Source organism: Rattus norvegicus, chromosome 6 (assembly GCF_021556685.1).
Source record: "Rattus norvegicus strain SHRSP/BbbUtx chromosome 6, alternate assembly SHRSP_T2T, whole genome shotgun sequence".
NCBI lineage: Eukaryota > Metazoa > Chordata > Mammalia > Rodentia > Muridae > Rattus > Rattus norvegicus.
In genome coordinates this window covers 79,547,690-79,569,071 of record NC_141539.1, presented here as the reverse complement: position 1 = coordinate 79,569,071, position 21,382 = coordinate 79,547,690, and the positions used below count along the sequence as shown (strand labels likewise).

Below are 21,382 nucleotides of genomic sequence, written 5' to 3'. Positions count from 1 at the left end.
CAAAAGGTGCCACTTTCATTTAGGGCAGGTCTTCCTGCTTCAAATAAATCCCTCACAGGATTGCCCAGATCTAGTCAAGTTGGCAACCAAGGTTAACCATCAAAAGGAGAATACATTTACTTTTTATAACACCATTAAAGATAAATTTGATTAATTTTCTCTTCCAAAGTTTCTTTAGTACTGAGTATTGGTTATTACCTTTTCAGTGGGAAAGTTTAAATATTTGATATACTGTAACAAAAGATGCTCTTAGTTTGGCACTCTAGTAATTCATATTTCATAATATATTTGGTCATTGTTTGATTTTTAACTCTTTATTTTGTTTATGTTGATTTTTAGAAAATTTTACAACTTCTTCCAGAAAGAATTCATCAGCGATGGCAATTCCATAGTATTGGTAAATATAAATATATATTACATCTGAAGTAAAATTTACAATAACTTAGCAATGAGTTCATGATATACTTTAATGAAAATGGAGATTATAAGAGGCTAGGGAGATGGCTTAGTAGGTGACATGTTCGCTGTGACTCAACCACCTGAGTGCTGATCCCTAGCACCCAGGTAAAAAGCCAAGGCTGGCCACCTTCGTAACAGTGACCCCAGTACAATGGTAGGGTGGGGGGTTGGAGACAGACAGTGAGATTCACTGACCAGTTAGTCTAGCAAAACCCATAATTCCAGGCTCAATTAGAGACCCTGTTTCAAAAATAAAGGTGGAAAACACCAATATGGCCTCCATTTTTCACACTCATATAGATGTAAAAATGAGTTTTGCATAACATGTAACATATAACAACACACTATATTCAAAAGCTTTTAAAGGTGGTCGAATATTTTAATAAGCATAACATAAAAGAAGATATCCATTGCTAATGAGCACATAATAAATTGCTCAAAAGAATTATGAACTCTTATTTGAACTTCATGAACATGAACATGGTCTTGAAGATTGTCTTTGTAAAACTTTTTGAGACATATGAACTGAAAAATATGTTATATTTCTTGAGGAATATAGCCTTTAATCCCCAGAGCACCTGTATGTTACTTAGTTGTCATGATTTGTCAAATGGACACATATTCCCAATTGTTTATGCGATGAGAATGTTCATAACTAGTGATGTTTCTTTGTTGGTTGGATAATTCCTACTCCTTGTTGGCATTTATGAATTGTTAATGAAGGAAAAGGTGACTGTAGCTGATGTAAAAATAACTTCATTGAGATACAATTTGCATAGATAAAATTATTTTTTGGAGTAAAATTTAGAGTAGTCTAGAAAAAAGTCCCCAGAGTCCAGTTTTATGATACTTCTATCCTCCTTACATAGTCTTTGAAGCCATTTGTTGCTATAATACCAGCCTTGACGATGTTGTGAATTCCATGCCAGCCTGGCCAAAAACCCAAAATTAAAAAGAAAGAAAGAAAAAGGAAACAGCTCACAAGTTCTTGAAAGAAGTGTTTGATTTAACTTTGTAACACCAAAGTCAAGGATTTCTTTATATAAGAAAGTACACATAAAATTAAAGTTTTAAATGAATTTGTTTTATGAGACTTTTTATGAATTTCAAAGTACTGAAATTTACACATACACACTGAGACTGACCTTGAACTCCCTAGTTTTCTTATGTCTGCCTCCCTGGTGTGAACCACCACACCACACAGGGTCTAAAATTCAAGATGTTTATTGTTCCTGAGACAGTGTTCTCCCCAACAAAACAAATCTTATCTGTTTGTAATGTATTTAGTTTGTAGAGCTGACAAGAATTAGTAGGCAATATATAAAGGATTCTTTTCTTTTTCTTTATTTTTCTCTCATCCAGTACATCCTGGGCACAGTCTTCCTTCCTTTCCCTCCTCCCTGCCCCCTCTCCTCTGTCCCAGAGCCACTGCTCCTCCATTTCCATTCAGAAAAGAGCAGACCTCCCAGTGATGCCAACCAAACATGGCATAGCAATCATAAACCTTCATAAAGAACTTTTAATCTAGAAATCAAAACAAAATGGAGAGATGGCTTAGTGATTTGAGAGGTTGTGCTGCTTCTCTAGAGACTTGAGTTCCATTCCTAGCATCCACAATAAAACAGCTCATGGCAGTAGCTCACAGTTTCCTTGGAGACTCCAACTCTAAGGAATCTGATGTCTTGTTCCAGCTACCAACAGCACCTGCACAGGTGGCATTCCCTCATACAAATACAAACACATGCATGTAAATAAAAATAATACAGATTTTTACATTTAAAAAGTCATATGTGTAACAGGCAGTCATGAGTAATAACATTTATTACATTATTCTTGATTGTGACAAAAATTTGAAAATAAGCCAAAAGAAGGTACATTTAGGTATATTCATAAAGTAGTCAAAAATGAATTATCTAGAGCTACATAGACCATGTAGATAAATTTAAAATGCTACTATTAGATATGAAAATCAGCAACTTATAAATGACTTCCTGTGAATGATCCTATTCATACAAGGTTTTAAGCAACTGATTCTAAGTAATTTATGGATTTATAAATAAGCAGTAATATAAAAATGGTTTTATAAGTGATAGATGCAAATGTATATAAAGTTTTCTTCTAGAGAAGAAAGGAAGAAAATGATTTAAGCCTCAATGTGCCATTGTATGGTTAATTAAGTAAAAAAATATAATATTGTGTTTAGATTTGTTCACAGTGAATGATATGCCTCTGGATGTTATGGTAATGAAAAAATAATTTTTAGAAAATATTGTACTTAATTAATGTTCTTTTGGTTGATTCAGACCTTTTACCATAGTCTTTTATATTTGTGGTAAAATATTTCTATTTTCAATGAAAATAACAAATGTAATAAATTGTTGTATTAAACACAATTTTAGGACCGAGTTTTAACAATAAAGTAAATCGTATTTAACTGTGTTGGAAGGTGACTTTTTTATATGTCCCTCTGACCTCAGTTTTGATCAAAGGGTTATCAAGGTCACCAAGAACAATTTAGAGATTGCCAAGGACTTGTTCAAAAGTGTTTTCAAGTCTGACCGAGAACTCTGACATTTATACACAGATAAGAAAATGGGGATATTTAAAATCATGTTTTTCTTTTTAGGGTTGATTTTAAAGAAACTACTGCACACAGGAAACTCCTTAAAGGTATCATATAATTAGATTTATTTTCTATGACTTAAAAACAAACTGAGTTTAGGGGTGGGGTGATTCAGAGTGCTTGTTAAATATGTTCAGGGCTGTGGATTCAACTCCCAGGCTGCATGAACTAGGGGTGATGATGCACACTTGGAATCCCAGCACTGAGGAGGTGGAAGCAGGAGAATCAGGAGTTCAAGGCCATCTTCAACTGCATGGTTGAACCCAGCTTAGTCTTCCCTGAGACCCTGTCTCAAAACAAATAACAAACAAAAGCAATAAAGCATACATACATACCTACCACTTACACTTCTCCCACCTTGAGTTTGTTCCTTAAGTTTGTTGAATTAATTGTCTTCAATTCATTGAGAAAAGTCACTGAGAAGAGCTCAGTGCTTGCCAGTGAAGTTTCTCTTTTCTGTTCTCTTTCTGGGAGAGCATTTATTCATTCATTCAAATGACTTTCATATATGGGGATTGTTTTAGGTCATTGGGCACAGTAGTTATGCCAGTGTTCCTTCCGGACTTGTAGCTAGGACACAAAAGAATGTAGTAAGTAAGATAATTTCAGAGAGCTTTTAAGTAATTTTTTTCAATAGCTATTTAAATAAATTCACTTTTACAATTAGAATAACTCCAGAACTTTTCAGGGACAAGCGGTTGTTGGCAGCATCTCTATAACATTCCTGCTTATTAAACCCACTCTAGGCAGGGACTGTCACAGTCCTGTCACTTCTCTTTGGGTTAGATTGGTAGGGATGGGTACTAAGAAAGCAGAGGAAGATGAAATTGCTTTTGATTTTTTTCAAATAGAAATTATTATGTTAAGTAGTTTATTCTTAGGATTTCATCAGGCATGGCTGATTTTACTCCCCAGTGCTGTGGATTGAACTCAAGGCCTTGCATATGCTACCACTGAGCCATAGCCTTAGCCCAAGTTTATCCTTGTAAGTCTATGAACTTAGATTTCAAAATAATGGGAGTTGTATAGATGTTCTGGGTATGTCTGTGTTCACTCTCCATCTTGTCTGTCTCTTCCTTCTAAAAATATCATTCTGTCCATGAAAAAAATACTGCACTTTATTTTATTTTATTTCAGATCAGACGGGAAGGTGTTCGTCTCTTCTTGTTATGGTTGCAAGCTCTTCAGGATAACTGTAGCAAAGAGCAGCTCTGGATGTTTTCATGCTTGATCCCTGGATTTTCAGCACCACAATCTGAATATGGACCTCGAACTTTAGATAATCTTATTAATCCTCCACTCAACCTTCAAGAAAGTAAGATTGATGAGATGTTGTGTATCAGTATGTTTGTTTTCTAGAGTTTCTTTTCTAAAATGTGTCTGTTTATATATACACTTTTGTGTATACCCAAACATGTTTGTAGTATATGCATGTGTGTCCAGGTGGAAACCAGACATTGACACCAGGTTATCTTCCTCAGTTATTGCTCCAATTACTGTTATTATTGAGGTCAAGTCCCTTAAGTTCACTGTTCCAACTGCACTAGATAGCAAGCGACCCCCCCCCACCAAAATCTGTTTGTCATTGCCCACAGCACTGGGGTTCTAATCATTCAGGGCCACACCCATAGTTTTATGTGGGTGCTGGCGACCTGTTCTCAGGTTTTCATATTTATTTAGTAGGCACTTTACTTAATCTCTGCAGCCTTCTGTGAATTTTGTTTGTTTGCTTGTTTTTTATGTCAGCTCTCTATACAGTTATTCCATGATTCTGAGGCTGTGTTTATAAGGGTTTTATAAGGGTTTTAGTATTACTTTGGCTTGGTGAGGCCAACAGATTAAGATAACTGTTGGAAACAGTACTTTGCCACTTCCATTCCAAGAGGAAGCATACTCCATGCCACAGGCCTGTGTCGACAATGTATGTGTCTATCTCTTTGCGTGAGTGATCAGGGTTAGTCAGAAGACAGAGGGAAGGGAAGTATGTGAGTTATTGTAGGCAGGAGCCTTTATTGTGGTTTCATGGGAAGGAAGTGCAACTCAGTGGGAGCAAGTAAAAATCAACTAGTGTGATTCAGTTGACAACAGTACAAAAAGATTATCCCTGCTTTTCTAGTCCTTGAACCTGAAGTGATCAGGGAGGAGAATAGTAGTCTTGAATCTGAGGACTCACTGGGGATGCAGACTCTAGATGGATGAGTGGTTTGTGTATGAGCATCACTCCTAGCAGTTTAGTTAAGTATTACCTCTTAAGAATTGGCCAACCCTGCTAGTGAGGACATTAGCTCTGGCTAGCCAAATCCCAAATATCAGAGCATCTAAATCATGTTAGGGCTGCTATAGACCACTTCACATCACGTTTTGCTTTGTTTTTTCCACTTTTGTGTGTTTTTTCTTTTTCTTTTTTTTTTTTTTTTTTTTTGAGACAGTGTGTTCTATATCTCAGGCTAACCTTAAATGTATTATTGTGTAGTAAAAGATGGCCTTGAACACAAGATCCTCTTGCTGGGAGGTATTAGACACTACTGGTTTTAATTTATCTTTAATTTCTATTTCATTTTGTGCTTGAATTCGTTTATATATACACAGAAATGGAAGTGTTTTTCTTTGTGCAATAACTATATAAAATGAATATAAAATTTCATACATCTAAAATTGTATTTTTATCTTAAATTTAATTTGTAATTTTAGAAATGTTATTTAACTTCCTTTTTTTAAAAACTAGTGAGTCTTTGTGCTTTTTAGCCCTCAGATTTTCTAATGTTATTTTTCTTTGCTTTTTAGTTTTCTCCTTGTATTATTCTACTTAAATAACAAAGTGATTTTTCTTTTGGTTAAATATATTCTTCTTTTACTAGTAAGCATTTGAAATCTATAGTGTTGCATCAGTTGACTAGGGCTTCTGTAACAAAATGTCCCAGCCTTAGTGGCTCCATGGCAGAAATGTCTTTCTCACAGTGCACGTGTAGTTCTTCAGAGTGCATAATCAGATGCTGTCAGGTCCAGTTTCAGAGGAGCCTTTTCTCTGTAGACAGCACCTTGTCATTTCCTTTGTGTACGTGTATGCATGTGCACACAGGCCCTCTGATGTTTCTTCTCTGTTTATATACAGTTCTGTACACTTAGGGCTGAACCTGATGACATCATTGTAACCTCACGTGCTCTGTTTAGATACAGTCACACTGAGCATTCATTCCTGTTCCAGCATGTGAATGTTGGGAGTCCATAGTCAGTCCACAGCCTTTACTCTAGTGGATGTTTCATCTGATTCTAATATGTATTTCTAGAAATTACAGATTTTTGTAGCAAAGCAAACTATACTTTAAAATAAAACTTTAAAGTAAACAAGCTCGAATAAAGTCTGTAAATGTGCCAGTTTCCACTCACCTCTGGTTATTTTACACTTCACTTAGAAGAGTTAAACTAGTGTTTACTAAGTACGTTTTCTTTTGGATCCCTGACACTGTTTCTGTAGGTTTCCTTTTGTCTCCATTTTAGAATTAGCTTTCTTTTTTGATTAGTTTCAAATGCCTTTTGACCAACTCTTGAATTGTTTTTCTGAGAACAAAATTTAAGTTTTCCTTTACATTTCTTATATGTGTATTTGTGTGCCTACTTGTCCGTCTGTACAGCATGCATGCCTGTTTTCACAGAGGCCAGAAAAAGGTTTCAGATTTCCTGGGTTTGGAGTTTCCTGTAGTTTATGAGCCCATGATGTGGGTACAGGGAACTGAACCTGGGACACATCAGAACAGTACACATCCTTAAGTGCTTAGCCCTCTCTTCAGCCCCCAAAATACAAGTTTTGCTGTTTACTTTAAGGGCATAGAAAATACAAACTATCTATGGCACTCTATAGCTACTAAGAAGTCTTTGGGTCTTAAATGGGAGTCTATAGCTTTGTAAACCAAAGTACTGGCACTACTCGGTGAGGACAGGATGCAAACAATAAAGGTTGGCTTCTGTATATTAAGTTTGTAAAGTGGGTGTTAGAAGTAACATTCGGTATGTTATTTTAGAACTGAAAAATACTCTTGTTGTGGGCTTACTCATCTGGGCAGTATAACCAGCTACTCATGCAGCTTAGGAAGTTGGAGAGCATTTAGCTAACTGTGGGTGGATTTTTTTTTTTACATCACCATTTGTTACAATGAATTAATATCTGAAAAGTAAAAAACATTTCTCATGTACAGTCAGAATGCTAATTTGATGATAAGCACCTTGCACTAATGTTTCTCATCATATTTTGCCATCTTATAATTTGACACTCTCAATGTGACTCACTGTAGTGAGGTCCGCCACCCTCAGTCACTTACTGCACACCTGCTCATCCCTCTCTGTTACCTCTCAGTCGGGGATTTACAAAACAGACAATTTTCAAGATAATTATGGACTGTCAGGATGATCTCAGGTTTATTTCAACATATAATTTTAGAAAAATTTAAAAGCAGTTTTCATTGTGTATCTGTTTTGCTAAATTTTATTTAGTTATATTTTGTATAATAGAATTTGTCTTTTGATTATACAATTCTCTTGTCTTTGGCTAGCTCAAGTAACTATAGAGGAAGTCACCCCTCTTGTTCCCCCGCAGTCAGGAGACAAAGGACAAGAAGACCTCACAAGCTATTTTCTTGAAGCACTTTTAAAATACATAGTAATTCAGGTATGTTACTGTCTTCCCACTGTGTGGGCACGTGGCTTTTCCTCTGTGCTTATAGCACACATGCCTGGAACCTTCTGGTGTCTGTTCTTTCTTTTTATGAGAAGATACTCTCCCTGGCTGTCCTGTTTGGAGAACTTCCCTGTCTCTTACCATTATTTTTTTATAGTAGATATTTGCTTACTTTCTAGAAGAATGACAAATTTTTACTCGAAAATATGTTGTTATTATTTTGTCAAAAATTACTAGAAGATTATGAAACTGCCAGAGAATTTGTATCTGTTAATTTCTGTGGCTATGATAAAACATTATGACCAAGGCAACTCACAAAAGAGTTTATTGAGGTGGGGAAACATGGCAGCAGGAGCAGGAAGCTGAGGTCTTGCATGATTTACCTTGAACATGAAGGAGAGAGAGTGAGCTAGCACACGCAGATCTGTGTGGAGTCCAGAGGTTGCCGTCAGTTGTATTCTTGAATTCCTTCACTTCGTCTTTTTGAGGTGGGGTCTGTTGGTCTGTTGCTGAACCTCATTACCTGAGTCAGATGAGCTGGTCACTGAGTTTTGGGGAGCTTTGGGGATCTCCTTACCTGCTTCTCTCTGTGCAAGCCATAAGTGCAAGCCACAGTGCTTGGTTGTTACTTGGGTACCTAGGATCCAAATGCAGGTCCTCAAGCTTACACAGCAGGCACTTTACCTTCTGAGCCTTCTTCAGCCCCGTGAAGTAGGCTCTCTTTGTATTGGGTTTTGACACACAGTCTCAGTCTGTAGCTCTGGCTAACCCGGCACCCAGAGAGATCTGCCTGCCTCTGTCTCCTGAGTGCTGGAATTGTAGGATACACCACCCTATTGTGACATAGTCTTGATGTGTGTAACCTGATATGAGCCAGTTGGACTGATTTTCTAATCCTTTCATTACAACCAGCAGCTCTGGTACATAGTGAAATGTGAATAGCTGTTTGATTAAGATTCAGTCTCTCAAGATATAACAGGAGGGTGACTGATAGGATAGGAATCAGGAAAAGTAATTTACAGGTAAACACTTAAATAATAAGGTAACCTGTTCATCTCTGTATGTGAAATATGGATGTTTTGATTGATGAAAACACCTTTTTATATACTTAATATTTTTATAGTTACTCCAAATACAAAAGTCTAGCTACCTGAGAAACCAACACTATCCTATTAATATGGTCCTGAGCCGGATTATTAGTATTTAAAATAACAATTCTACTTTTGACTGGTAGTTCATCCTTTGGCAAATTACCTAGCCTTCTCCATTTAGTTTTCCTCATTTATAAAATACCGTGTATTCCATTTGAGGCTTAGAGAGTCCAAGTGCTGAGTGAAAAGGCCGGAATGGGCACTGTTACTGCCTTCATTAGTTTGCTTTTCAAAAGTTTATGAATCAAGGTTAACTGAGATGTAGTTATTTATACAATTAATTTTAACATTAGGTTTTATCATTTGCTGGTTCTTTTTGTCCTTTCTTTTTCACCCTCCCTCCCTCCCTCCCTCCCTTCCTTCTGTAGCCGTGTCCTAGCTTACACCTATCTACATAGCCCAGCCCAGGCTGGCATCAGATAAGCCTCCCAGCTCAGCCTCTGAAGTGCTGAGATTTCAGCTTAGTCACAGTTTAATGCCCAGTCACAATTTATTGAATCTTGTTAAGTGACGCCATAATTTAGCTTTTGAAGTTTTTTTAATTGTTGATCTCTTTATAATGCATCTTTTGCAACCCCTCCCAAGCAACTATTAATGTGATTTCCATCATATTTCTCATACATTGACTTATGTATATTCATTTTTATTCTGGCATTTTTCTTAGCATAATTATTTGGGGAATCACCCATACTCCTATATGGATCAATATTTTGCTTTAAGTTTTTTTAGAAATTTATTTCTTTGAAAATTTTCATGTATGTACACACTGTGTTTTTATCATTACCACCTCCTTCCAGCTCTCCTCAGGACAACCCCACCTGTCTCCATTCTGATTTTTCGCTCCTCTTTCGTCCTCATCATCCTCCTGAATGTGTGCAGTGGAGTGTTGAGCAGGCGTGCATGGGTGTGGTGCCCTCTGCTGGGGCATGGCCAACCTACTATAAAAGCCACATTCCCAGAGAAGCCTGACTAAGCTTTCCTCAGCAGCAACCAACTGCCTCTAGCTCATTTGCCAGGACTGGTGCTTGACTGCCTGTCTGCCATCCGTCCTGACCTTTGACTGGCTTGATCTGATATGGGCGCTCAAAGCTACCATGAGTTGATTTGTGCAGCAGCCCATGTAATGTCCTGAAAACAGCATTTCACAGCTTTCCTTCCCCATCCTATGACTTTTACACTCTTTCTATTCCCTCTTCCATGATGCTCTGTATACCTCGGACTGGGATATATTTTAGCCCATCTCTGGCTAAGCATTCACAGTCACTTATTGTCAGCGTTCTGACTAGTTTCTGTCATGAGTTTCTGGATTAACCATGACTCACTGCAAGAAAAAGCTTTTCTGACAATGACTGAGAGTAAAGTTTTATATATTATAAGTGTTGATCTTTATGCTCTGATTAAGGTGATGTCTGCCAGGCCTTTTCAATTTTCTTTTTATGATCAATATTTGAGGGAAATGCATTGTGTAACCTCCTCTTCAGAATTTTACTCAAATATTTTAGTATTTTGAAGATGTCTTTTATTTTTTACTATGATGGTGCCAACTAATAATTGTTGACAGACAGCCTTATTGAACTATTATTATGTACATGCAGTCTGGTTGTCACATAAAATGTAGTTTAGTAGTTGTTTTCAAGGACTGTGCTGCTGCTGTCAATACAGATAATTTTTTAAATATTTTAATTTCCTCTCATAGGAAATCTAAATCCCATTAAGAGTCTTCTTACTCCAGAGTCATTCCATCTGCTACCCCAGGGAAACACTAATCTATAATGCTAAACTGAACATTTCAAATAAAGTCATTTAGTGAGGTCGAAACAGACCCATACAGTGTATTCTTTTTTGATTGACTTCTTTTACTTAGTACTGCTTTAAAAAAAATCACTTTCTTTTTATTAAGTAATTATGTCAACTTAGTTAATAAAATTAACTATATGCCAAGCGTGTATTCTTTTATTAGTGGGATATTTGAATTTTTCCTCCTTTTATTCAGCATGGAAAAATAATGCTATCGTGGCAGCGTAGGCCTGGAATTCCTGCAAAGTTTTCTCCCCTCCTAGCTGTTTATTCATACACTTGTTTATCTCACTGTAGGTTGTCTGACTTTAAGATTCTTCTGACTTTAAGATTATTTATATGCATTTTGAATGGTCTCTAATAAAATTCTTTTAAAAATTATTGTATTTTTATTTAATTGAAGGTATGTCTGGTGCAATATGGGAGTCAGCGAACAGCTTGTGGGGGTCGATTCTTCCCTTCCACCCTGTGTGTCCTGGAGGATTGATCTTAGGTTGTCAGGGTTGATGGCAAATACCTTTACCCATGAACCATCTTTCTGTTCCTCAATATTAATTATTCTTTTGTTGTTGTTGGATTTTTTTTTTAAGTTTGTTTTGAGTCAGGGTCTTTCTACCTACTCCTGGCTTTCTTGCAACTCATATGTAGGTAGGCTGATCTCGAACTCTCAGTGTTCCACCTACTTCTGCCTCACGAGTACTGGGATTAAAAGAGTGTACCACGGGGTTGGGAATTTAGCTCAGCGGTAGAGCGCTTGCCTAGCAAGCGCAAGGCCCTGGATTCGGTCCCCAGCTCCGAAAAAAAGAATAAAAAAAAGAAAGTGTGTACCACTACAGCCTTCTCCAATGTGATTCTTTACTGTTGCCGTTTCCTCTTGTACTTTCTTTGACCCTCTCTGGAGCGTTGTGTTTAGAATCCAGTATCTAGGCACTTGGGATGCTCACTACTATCAATACCGAGCCTTGCTATTTTTGGATACTCTGAATGACTGAAACTGAAGAATAAATATAAATACACACATCTGTCCCCTTTGCTTTATTCTTTTGTTTGTGACAAACTTGTCTCGCGTTCTCAATATATTATTTATTTAGCCTTCTTGAAAGTGATCATACTTATTCAAATCACCATTCCCATGCTCTGCAGACATTCTCCTTAACTGGGTTCTAATAACTCACCCTGGGCCTTTGCAAATATCTTTCTTAGGCCTCGTCCTCCTTTTGCTGGAATTCTGCGTTAGAGCAGTAGTAGTACTCTGTGTCCTCCTGTTCCTTTACTCCACACTCCATGAACGTTCTCTGTGCACTGTTCTGCTGTCTTGAATGTATACCCTGCCTCCTGTTCCTGGCCACATATACCTATGCTTTTGATCACAATTATTCCGGAAGGGATAGGGAAGAAAAATAGTATATTTGTCATTAATACAGCCAAATGAATCATTTTCATAATTTTGCAAGATTTTTTAAAATATATGTAATATGTTTATGTATTAGACCAATTTTAAAGAATGGACTGTATAATCAAAGTATATTATATGTGTATATGTAAAAAATGTGTAGTGAAATTCATTTGCTAATAAAAATAAAAAATGGAAATTTTGCTATATATTATGATCTTCATAATCTAAAGGCTTGATGTATTATAACTTGTATAAGCTTGTTTATAGCAGCTAAACTATGTTTAAGAGATTCTGCTGTCCGGGGTGATTGTAATAATACTGTTTATTTTTAGGTAAAAAGTTTAGAATGGAAGAACAAAGAAAACCAAGAAAGGGGATTTTCATTTTTGTTTTCACATTTTAAGAAGTTTTACTTGCCTTATATTTTCCCAAACCTCTGCAAGGAGAATAGTTTGTATCATCCTGTACTTGGTAGGTATAATTTAGAATTTTACAGTTTACACTTAAGAGCAAAATGTCAGTGGCATTCGTTACTTACAGAAAACTGACCAAATCTGCTATTTGTATTGATGTTATACCCAGATTTATAACAAAAGTGCATTTATAGCAATAAATTTTCACTGAGAATGGAAAGGTTTCACTAAAAAGTTATTCTCTAGATATCATCGATATATCTTCTGATAATATCTTAGTAGTAGATTAATTTGAATTCTAATGTTTCTATGATTGTAGAGAGTTGGTAAGTCGCCTAGGTTAGCCTGGATCTTGGTAAACAGCCCAACTGGTCTCAAACTTGTGATTTTTCTATCTCAGCCTCCTAAGTGCTAGGGCTACAAGTATGTACTACCATGCCTGACTTTAAACTATATATTATACATTTTCCCCTATGATTTCTCAAGGATTCAATTAACTGTTAATCAAATTGTATAAATAATTAAATTGTCTTATCTTTTTGTCGTTTTTTTGTCCAATTTTTAGTGGTTTTACGAAATGACCTTTATATTAGAGCTTTTTGTACAAATCTGGATTAGAGTCAGACCTGGGTCTTATATAAAAAGAAGAGATAAATCTGTATGTAGAAAATCTATTTTGAAGAAAGATGTTCCTCATCATGGCCATCTCATTGAATTTTTTTGTTTCCTTGTTTTTGTTTTTGCTTTTGTCAAGACATGGTTTCTCTGGGTAGCCCTGGCTGTCTTGGAACTCACTCTGTAGACTAGGCTATCCTCAAACTTAGAGATTCTCCTGCCTCTGCCTCCTGAGTGCTAGATTGTTGATTGACTTTTTAAAAAGACATGTTTTTTTTTTTTTTAGTTTTGTTCCTTTAAAAAAATTTTTTTTAATTAACTTGAGTATTTCTTATATACATTTCAAGTGTTATTCCCTTTCCCGGTTTCCAGGCAAACATCCCCCTCCCCCCTCCCCTTCCTTATGGGTGTTCCCCTCCCAACCCTCCCCCCATTGCCGCCCTCCCCCCATAGTCTAGTTCACTGGGGGTTCAGAAAAGACATGTTTTTAAAAAAGATTTATTTTATTTATATGAATACACTGTAGCTGTCTTCAGACACACCAGAAGAGGGCTGTGAGCCACCATGTGGTTGCTAAGAATTGAATTCCGGACCTCTGGAAGAGCAGTCAGTGCTCTTTAAACGCTGAGCCTTCTCTCCAGCCCTTGTTTTGTTTGTTTGTTTGTTTGTTTTTGTTTTTCAATATTAACCCAATATATGGTTCATACTTCTAGGTTCTTAGGTAGCATGTAACATTATAAAATTATTTTTTTATTAACACTTCTAAAATCAGTGTAATATCATAATATCTTCTGCAGACTTTTAAAATGTTGGCTTAGCTAGGGATAATTGGTTTTTTTCATTTATGTTTTGTTTTTCACTTTTGTGTAGATATCCCACAGGTCAGACCAAAGCCTCATTATGTGATGGTAAAGAAGGATGCTGAAACCAATGAAACGATATACTGTACAAAAGAGCCTTTCATCCAGGCTCGGGTCATTGTCATTCGTTGGCTGGTTTCTTTCTGGCTGGAGCCAAAACCGCATTCAGGACCTAATATTCCTGGGATGGAGGGTGAAGTCTTGCCAAAGAATATTCAGGTAATGTATAAATGAAGCGCAGTTAAGTGGCTTCCTCAGCTCACCTACCTTAAGGATGCAGCATATTTAGAATGGATGCTAGTGATGCTTTATTTCAATAAATCTAGCTCAGAACTCAAACTTGAACTGTTATTATACAAGTAGTATGTATTTTCTTAATAGAAAATAAAGTTTGTATAACAACACTTTTTAAAAAAATTTATTTATTCACATTTCACATGTTATCCCCCTTCCCCAATTCCCCTCTGAAAATCCCCTATCTCCCCTCTTCCCACTGCCTCTATGAGGGTGTCCCCCACCCCCAACTCACTGTCCTAGCATTGCCTTACGATACTTTTTTTTTTAAAAAAAGCAAGATTGAAAAAAAAAAGAAAGATTGAGAGATACAGAGGAGGATTTCAGTCATATATTACTCTCAGGTTCCAGTTTATCTCAGTGTCTGCTTTTTTCAGAGAATACATGGGAGATTACTGAAACTTCAGAGACTATGGCCCTTTGTATGCTGTTGTCCCCTGATTAGTGTATGATACATTTTAGTGTAACTCTGGTTCTCATGCTTGCACGACAACAACTAATTTATTTCCCTGCTGTTTTATCCTCTGACCTCATCCTTTTTATTCTCTATACATTCACAGAATACAGATTTGAAGTCTGACTAAAATCCCTCCAATTATCCACAGATACTGAATCTAACAATAAAATGGGCAGTACACAGCGATAAAGTGGAAAAACAGTATTTTAAATTATGTGTTTGTTTGTTTTAAATTGAGCAGTTTATCTCATCTTCATACTCTTTTCCTGGTTCTCTTTTCCCCTAATATTGTGTTTTCCCTACATACATATGTATATGTGTTTTAATGAATACCATTTATCTGAGTTGACACAGACTTAAAATATCAAATTTTTCTTTTCTATTTTATTTTATTGGATACTTTTTATTTATATTTCAAATGTTATCCCCTTTCCCGGTTTCTTGTTCATAAACCTCCTATCCCCTTCCCCTCCCCCTTGTTCTTTGAGTGTGTTCCCCCATCCATCCACCCACCCCTTCCCATCTCCCTGCCCTGATATTTTCCTACACTGGGCAGGGTGGAGGGGTATCGAGCCTTGGCAGGACCAAGGGCTTCTCCTCCCATTGATGCCCAGCAAGGCCTTCCAGGAGACAGCTATATCAGGCTCCTGTCAGCGTGCACTTCTTGGCTTCATCAATATTGTCTAGTTTTGGTGGCTGTATATATATATGGACTGGATCCCCAGGTGGGAAAGGCTCTGAAGTTTAGTCTCTGCTTTAAACTTTGTCTTCATATCCCCTCCTATGAGTATTTCTGTTCCCCCTTTTAAGAAGGACTGAAGTTTCTGTACTTGGGCTGTCCTTCTTGAGCTTCATGTGGTCTGTGGATTGTATCTTGGGTAATTCAAGCTTTTGGGCTAATAACAACTTATGTCATGCTCAGCCAGAGCATGACAAATACAGAGGCGAATGCTAGCAGCAAACCATTGAGCTGAGAACAGGGTTCCTGCTGGAGGAATCAGAGAAAGGATTGAAGGAGCTGAAGGAGCTTGCAACCCCATAAGAACAACAATACCAACCAAGCAGAGCTTCTGGGGACTGAAACACTACCCAGAGACTATACATGGACTGACCAATGGCTCCAGTTGCATGTGTAGTAGGGATGGCCTTGCTGGGCATCAATGGGAGGAGAAGCCCTTGGTTTTTCTAAAATGTAATTTCCCTTCATTGTGTTGGAGTTTTTCATTTATTATTTTTTTTTTTAGGGCTGGGTTTGTAGAAAGATATTGTGTAAATTTGGTTTTGTCATGGAATTTCTTGGTTTCTCCATCTATGTTAATTGAGAGTTTGGCTGTATACAGTAACCTGGCTGGCATTTGTGTCTCTTAGGGTCTGTTTGACATCTTGCCCAGGATCTTCTGGCTTTCATAGTCTCTGGTGAAGAAGTCTGGTGTAATTTTGATAGATCTGCCTTTATATGTTACTTGACCTTTTTCCCTTACTGCTTTTAATATTCTTTGTTTTGTGCATTTGGTGTTTTGACTGTTATCTGACAGGAGGAATTTCTTTTCTGGTCCAATCTATTTGGAGTTCTGTAGGCTTCTTGTATGTTTATGGGCATCTCTTTCTTTAGGTTAGGGAAGATTTCTTCTATGATTTTGTTGAGTATATTTACTGTCCCTTCAAGTTGGGAGTCTTTTTTTCTCTTCTATACCTATCATCCTTATGTTTGATCTTCTCATTATGTCCTGATTTCCTGGATGTTTTGGGTTAGTAGCCTTTTGCGTTTTACATTATCTTTATTGGTTGTGTCAGTGTTTTTTCTGTGTATCTTCTGCCCCTGATATTCTCTCTTCTATCTCTTGTATTCTGTTGGTGATGCTTGTGTCTATGACTTCTGATATCTTTCCTAGGTTTTCTATCTCCAGAGTTGTCTCCCTGTGGGATGATGTCATCATGCAGGTAGGCAGGTACAAGATAAAATGAGGCCTGTCATTGGATGAGAAGGAAGTATAGGCGAGAGAAAAGTTTGAAGGAGGAGGAGGAGACTGGAACGGGAGGGAAAAGCCTCAGAGAGAACATGGAGGCTGATGTTAAGATTCCATTCTGTGTATTTACAGATTGTTATGAATATTCTTAAGGGATGGATGTGTGAAGGGCTTTGTATGTTTATGTGGGCAATTATATCTTATCAATTGGGTCAGAGGTTATTGTGTTGTGTGTTCTTTCATGTGGTGATTTAAGTTTAAGAGAGTGTATAGCAGCTAGAGACACTGGGCTGCCATGGAATTAGGATATGTGTTTCTGGCAAGAGATCTACCAGATGTCTTGGGGCACTGCGGTGTCAGATCTAGTGGGGATAAAAGATAGCCCTTTTTATAATTCATGGCAACATCTCCCTTTGTGATTTCTTTAGTGTTTCATTTCCATTTTTACATCCTGGATGGTTTTGTTCAATTTCTTCACCTGTTTGGTTGTGTTTTCCTGTAATTCTTTATGGGATTTTTGTGTTTCCTCTTTAAGGGCTTCTACTTGTTTACCTGTGTTAACCTGTATTTCTTTAACAGAGTTATTTATGACCTTCTTAAAGTCCTCTGTCATCATCATGAGATATTATTTTAAATACAAATCTGGCTTTTCTGGTGTATTGGGATATCCAGTATTTGCTTTTGGTGGGAGAACTGGGTTCTGATAATGCCAAGTAGTCTTGGTTTCTGATGCTTAGGTACCTGTCCTTGCCTCTCACCATCTGGTTGTCTCTGGTGTTAGCTGGTCTTGCTGTCTCAGTGGCTTGACCCTCCTGTACGCCTGTTTGTCAGCACTCCTGAAGACCAGCTTTCTCCCATCAGGATCTTGGTACAGAGAGCTGTAGGACCGGGTCAGCACATGGCATAGGTAGAAACTGGAAGAGTCCTGTCCCAGCCTGCTCCTGGGTTTTTGTGTCCTGAGGCCTCCAGGCCTGTCACTTGGAGCAGAAGTGGTCTTCTTAACCTCTGCTCTCAAGTGTGTCAGCGCTCCTGGCAACTGGCTTTTAGCTCTGGGTGCAGGCAGAGACTGGAATGATCCTCTACCTGACTGCTCCTAGGTTCCTGTGTCCAGAGGGCTCTAGACAGGTTCCTCTTGGGCCAGGAATGTGAACAGAAGTGGTGTTCTTCCCCTGAGCTCTCAGGATTGTTTGTACTTCTAAGAGTCCATCTGTGTACCCCATGGGATTTGGGTTCAGAGAGCTATGGGACTGGGTCACCTCTGGGCGCGGGAGAAACCTCAAGGGTTCTGTCCTAGCCTGTTCCTGGGTTTGTGTGTCCTGAGGGCTCCAGGCAGGTCCCTCAGAACAGAAGTGTTGGTCTTACCTCTGCTCTCAGGTGTGTCAGTGCTTCTGGCTTTCAGCTCTGGGTGCAGGCAAAGATCAGTAGGAACCTCTCCCTGTCTGTTCCTCGGTTCCTGTGTCCAAAGGGCTTCAGGCAGGTTCAAATCTTTTATTTTCTATGAATTTAAAAATACTTTAAAAAAAGACTTATTTATTCATTATATATAAGTACACTGTAACTGTCTTCAGACACACTAGAAGAGAGGGCATCAGATCTCATTACAGATGGTTGTGAGCCACCATGTGGTTGCTCGGATTTGAACTCAGGACCCCCTAGAAGAACAGTCAATGCTCTTAATCACTGAGCCATCGCTCCAGCCCTTAAAATACCTTTTTATTGAAAATACAATATATTTTAATTTTCCCCTAGATCCTTCCCACCTCTCTATATACCCAACTTTATGTTCTTCTCCTTTCTTTAAAACAAACAAGCCAGAACAAGAAACATACACACCTATACAAAGGAAAACAAAAAACAAGCAGAAGACCAGTAAGGAAAAAAAAATCATAAAAATCAAGTGTTGGGGTTGGGGATTTAGCTCAGTGGTAGAGCGCTTGCCTAGGAAGCACAAGGCCCTGGGTTCGGTCCCCAGCTCCGAAAAAAAAAAAAAAAATCAAGTGTCCAGACAAAGCAAAATGACAAAGAGTCTACAAAAGTTCCATTGAATTTGTTTTGTTTGGCCATCTAATCCTTGCTATAGAGCCTTCCCTGACATGTGGCTAATTCCTCAGTGTGATTCAATTAAGAGAAAAATGATTTTCTCTTTGCCAGTGTTGTCAATTGCTCGTAGCATCTTAGTTATAGGTGGGATCCCATGTCTACATCCACTTCACAGTGCCGGGATCCTCTCTGTCTTCACTCTGTATCGTACATGCTTTCACAGTAGCAGAGTTCACATGTGCATCGGTCCTGTTACGTATCGACGATATGGTTTCTTTGGTGTCATCTGTTCCCTCCAGCTCTTACAATTTTTCTACCTCCTCTTCCAAGTAGATCCCTAAGCCTTGAGAAGAAAGATTTTATGAAGAAATCCTATTTAGACGGGGTACTCCCCAAGGCTCGCATTCTCTATGCTTGTTGAGTTGTGGGTCATGCTGGTTCCCACTTACTGAAAGAGGAAGCGTCTCTGGTGAGGCTGAGTGAGGTGCTGACGTGGGTAGAGTACTGTATGTCAGTGTCATTAGAACCCCTTTTATTGCTGTGCTCCTTTATCAGCATCATAATAGCAGGTTTTCTCCAGAAGCATGAACTCTCTAGTCTCAGGTTCTTGGCCACTTGAGCAGTGCCAGATATGGGTACCATTTCATGAAGTGAGCCTTAAATCCAGTCAGAAAATGGTTGGTTACTCCCAGGACATTTACAGGGTGTTGAAGGTAACAGGAGTTATGGCTGAGTGATTCTAATGACTATAATAGGGTTGACGCTTCTAATTAGGGACCAGTTTGATTTCTTCATGTTTGATGACATAAGTAAGTGCCTTCAGCAGTAGGGTCTTACCATCAGGTTGTGGAGAGGGCAAATGACCAATTGCTTTGCCAGTAGTCTGCGATGTCTGGGTATTTCCATTGGGTCCCTTTGGCCAAGAGCTAAATAAGATACAATCTATTTCTACCACTGGGGGTTTTGCTTAGTGTGGCATAAGACCTTTAGTTGGGGCTTTGTCTCTTATTTAGTGACTTCATTTAGATTATGTCATACGTGTATATTGTAGGAAGCTTCTGCAATAGTCGATTTCCATATGGTTTTTCAAATGCCTTTTAGTGTTAGTTGTTCCTCTCCTTTATCCTCTTTTATCCCTCTCCCTATATAATCTTCCTATTCTGGGTTTTCCTTATTGTGCCATAATCTTATCCCACTGTATTAAGTACTTAACCTCTGTGAGGATCGTAGCACAGACATCAAAGGTTTGACAAACTAGCAACCACATATAAGAGAAGACATGCAATATTTGTCTCTTTGGGTCTCACTTACCTTACTCAGGATGATTTTTGTTTTTTTTTTTACTTCCATCAGTTCACCTGTGGCTTTCATTCTTTTTTAATAACAGCTGAGTTCCGTTGTGTAAAATATGCCATGTTTTCATTGTTCGTTCGTTAGTTGATGTGTGTTTAGGCTGTTTGTAACTTCTGGCTATTATGCATAAAGCAGCAATGGGCAGAGATGAGCCAGTATCTCTATAGTAGGATATAGAGCCCTTTGTACCCAAAAGATTTATGCCCCAGACTGGTATAGCTGGATCTTGATATAGATTTCCAGCTTTCTGAAGACTGCCAAACTCATTTCAGTAGTGCCTGTACCAGTTTGTACTCCCACTAACAATGAGTAAATGTTCCTGTTTCCCCTAAGCTGCACCAGCATGTGATCTGATTTGTTTTATGTATCTTGGCCATTTTTATTAATGTAAGGTGAAATCTTAGTTCAGTGGCTTTGATTTGCATTTCTTTGATGGTTAAGGGTGTTGATCATTTCTTTGTTTCTTTGTGTCTCATCTTTTAAGAACTCTCCTTAGTTCCATATCTCATTTTTAATTATTTGTTTTTATGTTTAGTTTTTCAAGTTCTTTATATTTAGATACTAATCCTCAGATAATTTCCCATTCTCTAGGCTACCATTTTGCTAATACATGGGCCTCTCAGCTTCCTTGAGGTCCTGTTGTTTACTTGTTGATCTTAATGCTATCAGTGTCTTGTTGAGAAAGTCCTTTCTTGTGTCAATGAACTTGAACACATTCCACACTTTCTCTCTGTCAGATTCAGGGATCTGCTCTCATGTTGATAACCTTGATCCATCTGGAGTTGAGTTTTGTGCAGTTTGATGAATAGGGATCCCTTTGAATCCAGTTTGGCATTTAGCCATCCAGAGTGTATTTTTGGCTTCTTTGTCAAAATCAGGTGTCCATAGGTGTGTGGGTTTGTCTGGGCCTTCAGTTCAATTCCATTGATCAATGTGCATGTTTTTATGCCAGTACCTTGCTGGTTCTATTACTATAGCTCTGCAGTACAACTTGAAATTTGGGATAGTGAAACTTCTACCGGTTTTTGTTTGCATAATTATTTTAGCTATTCTGGATTTTTTGTGTTTCCATGTGTAGTTTTAATTTCTATGAAGAATTGTATTGAATTTTGGTGAAGATTCCATTGCATCTATAAATTGCTTTTGGTAGAATGGCCATTTCCACAATATCAATCCCATGGCTCCATCAACATAGGATACCTTTCCATCTCCTGGTATCTTTAGTTTCTTCAATGTCTTAACATTTGTAGTACAGAAGTCTTTTACTTGCTTGGTTAGAGTTATT

General features: G+C 37.9%; 1 protein-coding gene across 1 annotated transcript in view; it reads left to right on the top strand.

Annotated features, from left to right (window-relative positions):
- Positions 1-21,382, top strand: part of Ralgapa1 (Ral GTPase activating protein catalytic subunit alpha 1) — a 274,127-nt gene that overhangs the window by 41,690 nt on the left and 211,055 nt on the right. The window contains 6 exon segments of the mRNA NM_020083.4: positions 340-397; positions 3,086-3,129; positions 4,220-4,397; positions 7,630-7,745; positions 12,431-12,569; positions 13,997-14,205. Coding sequence (NP_064468.4) covers positions 340-397; positions 3,086-3,129; positions 4,220-4,397; positions 7,630-7,745; positions 12,431-12,569; positions 13,997-14,205 — 744 coding nt within the window.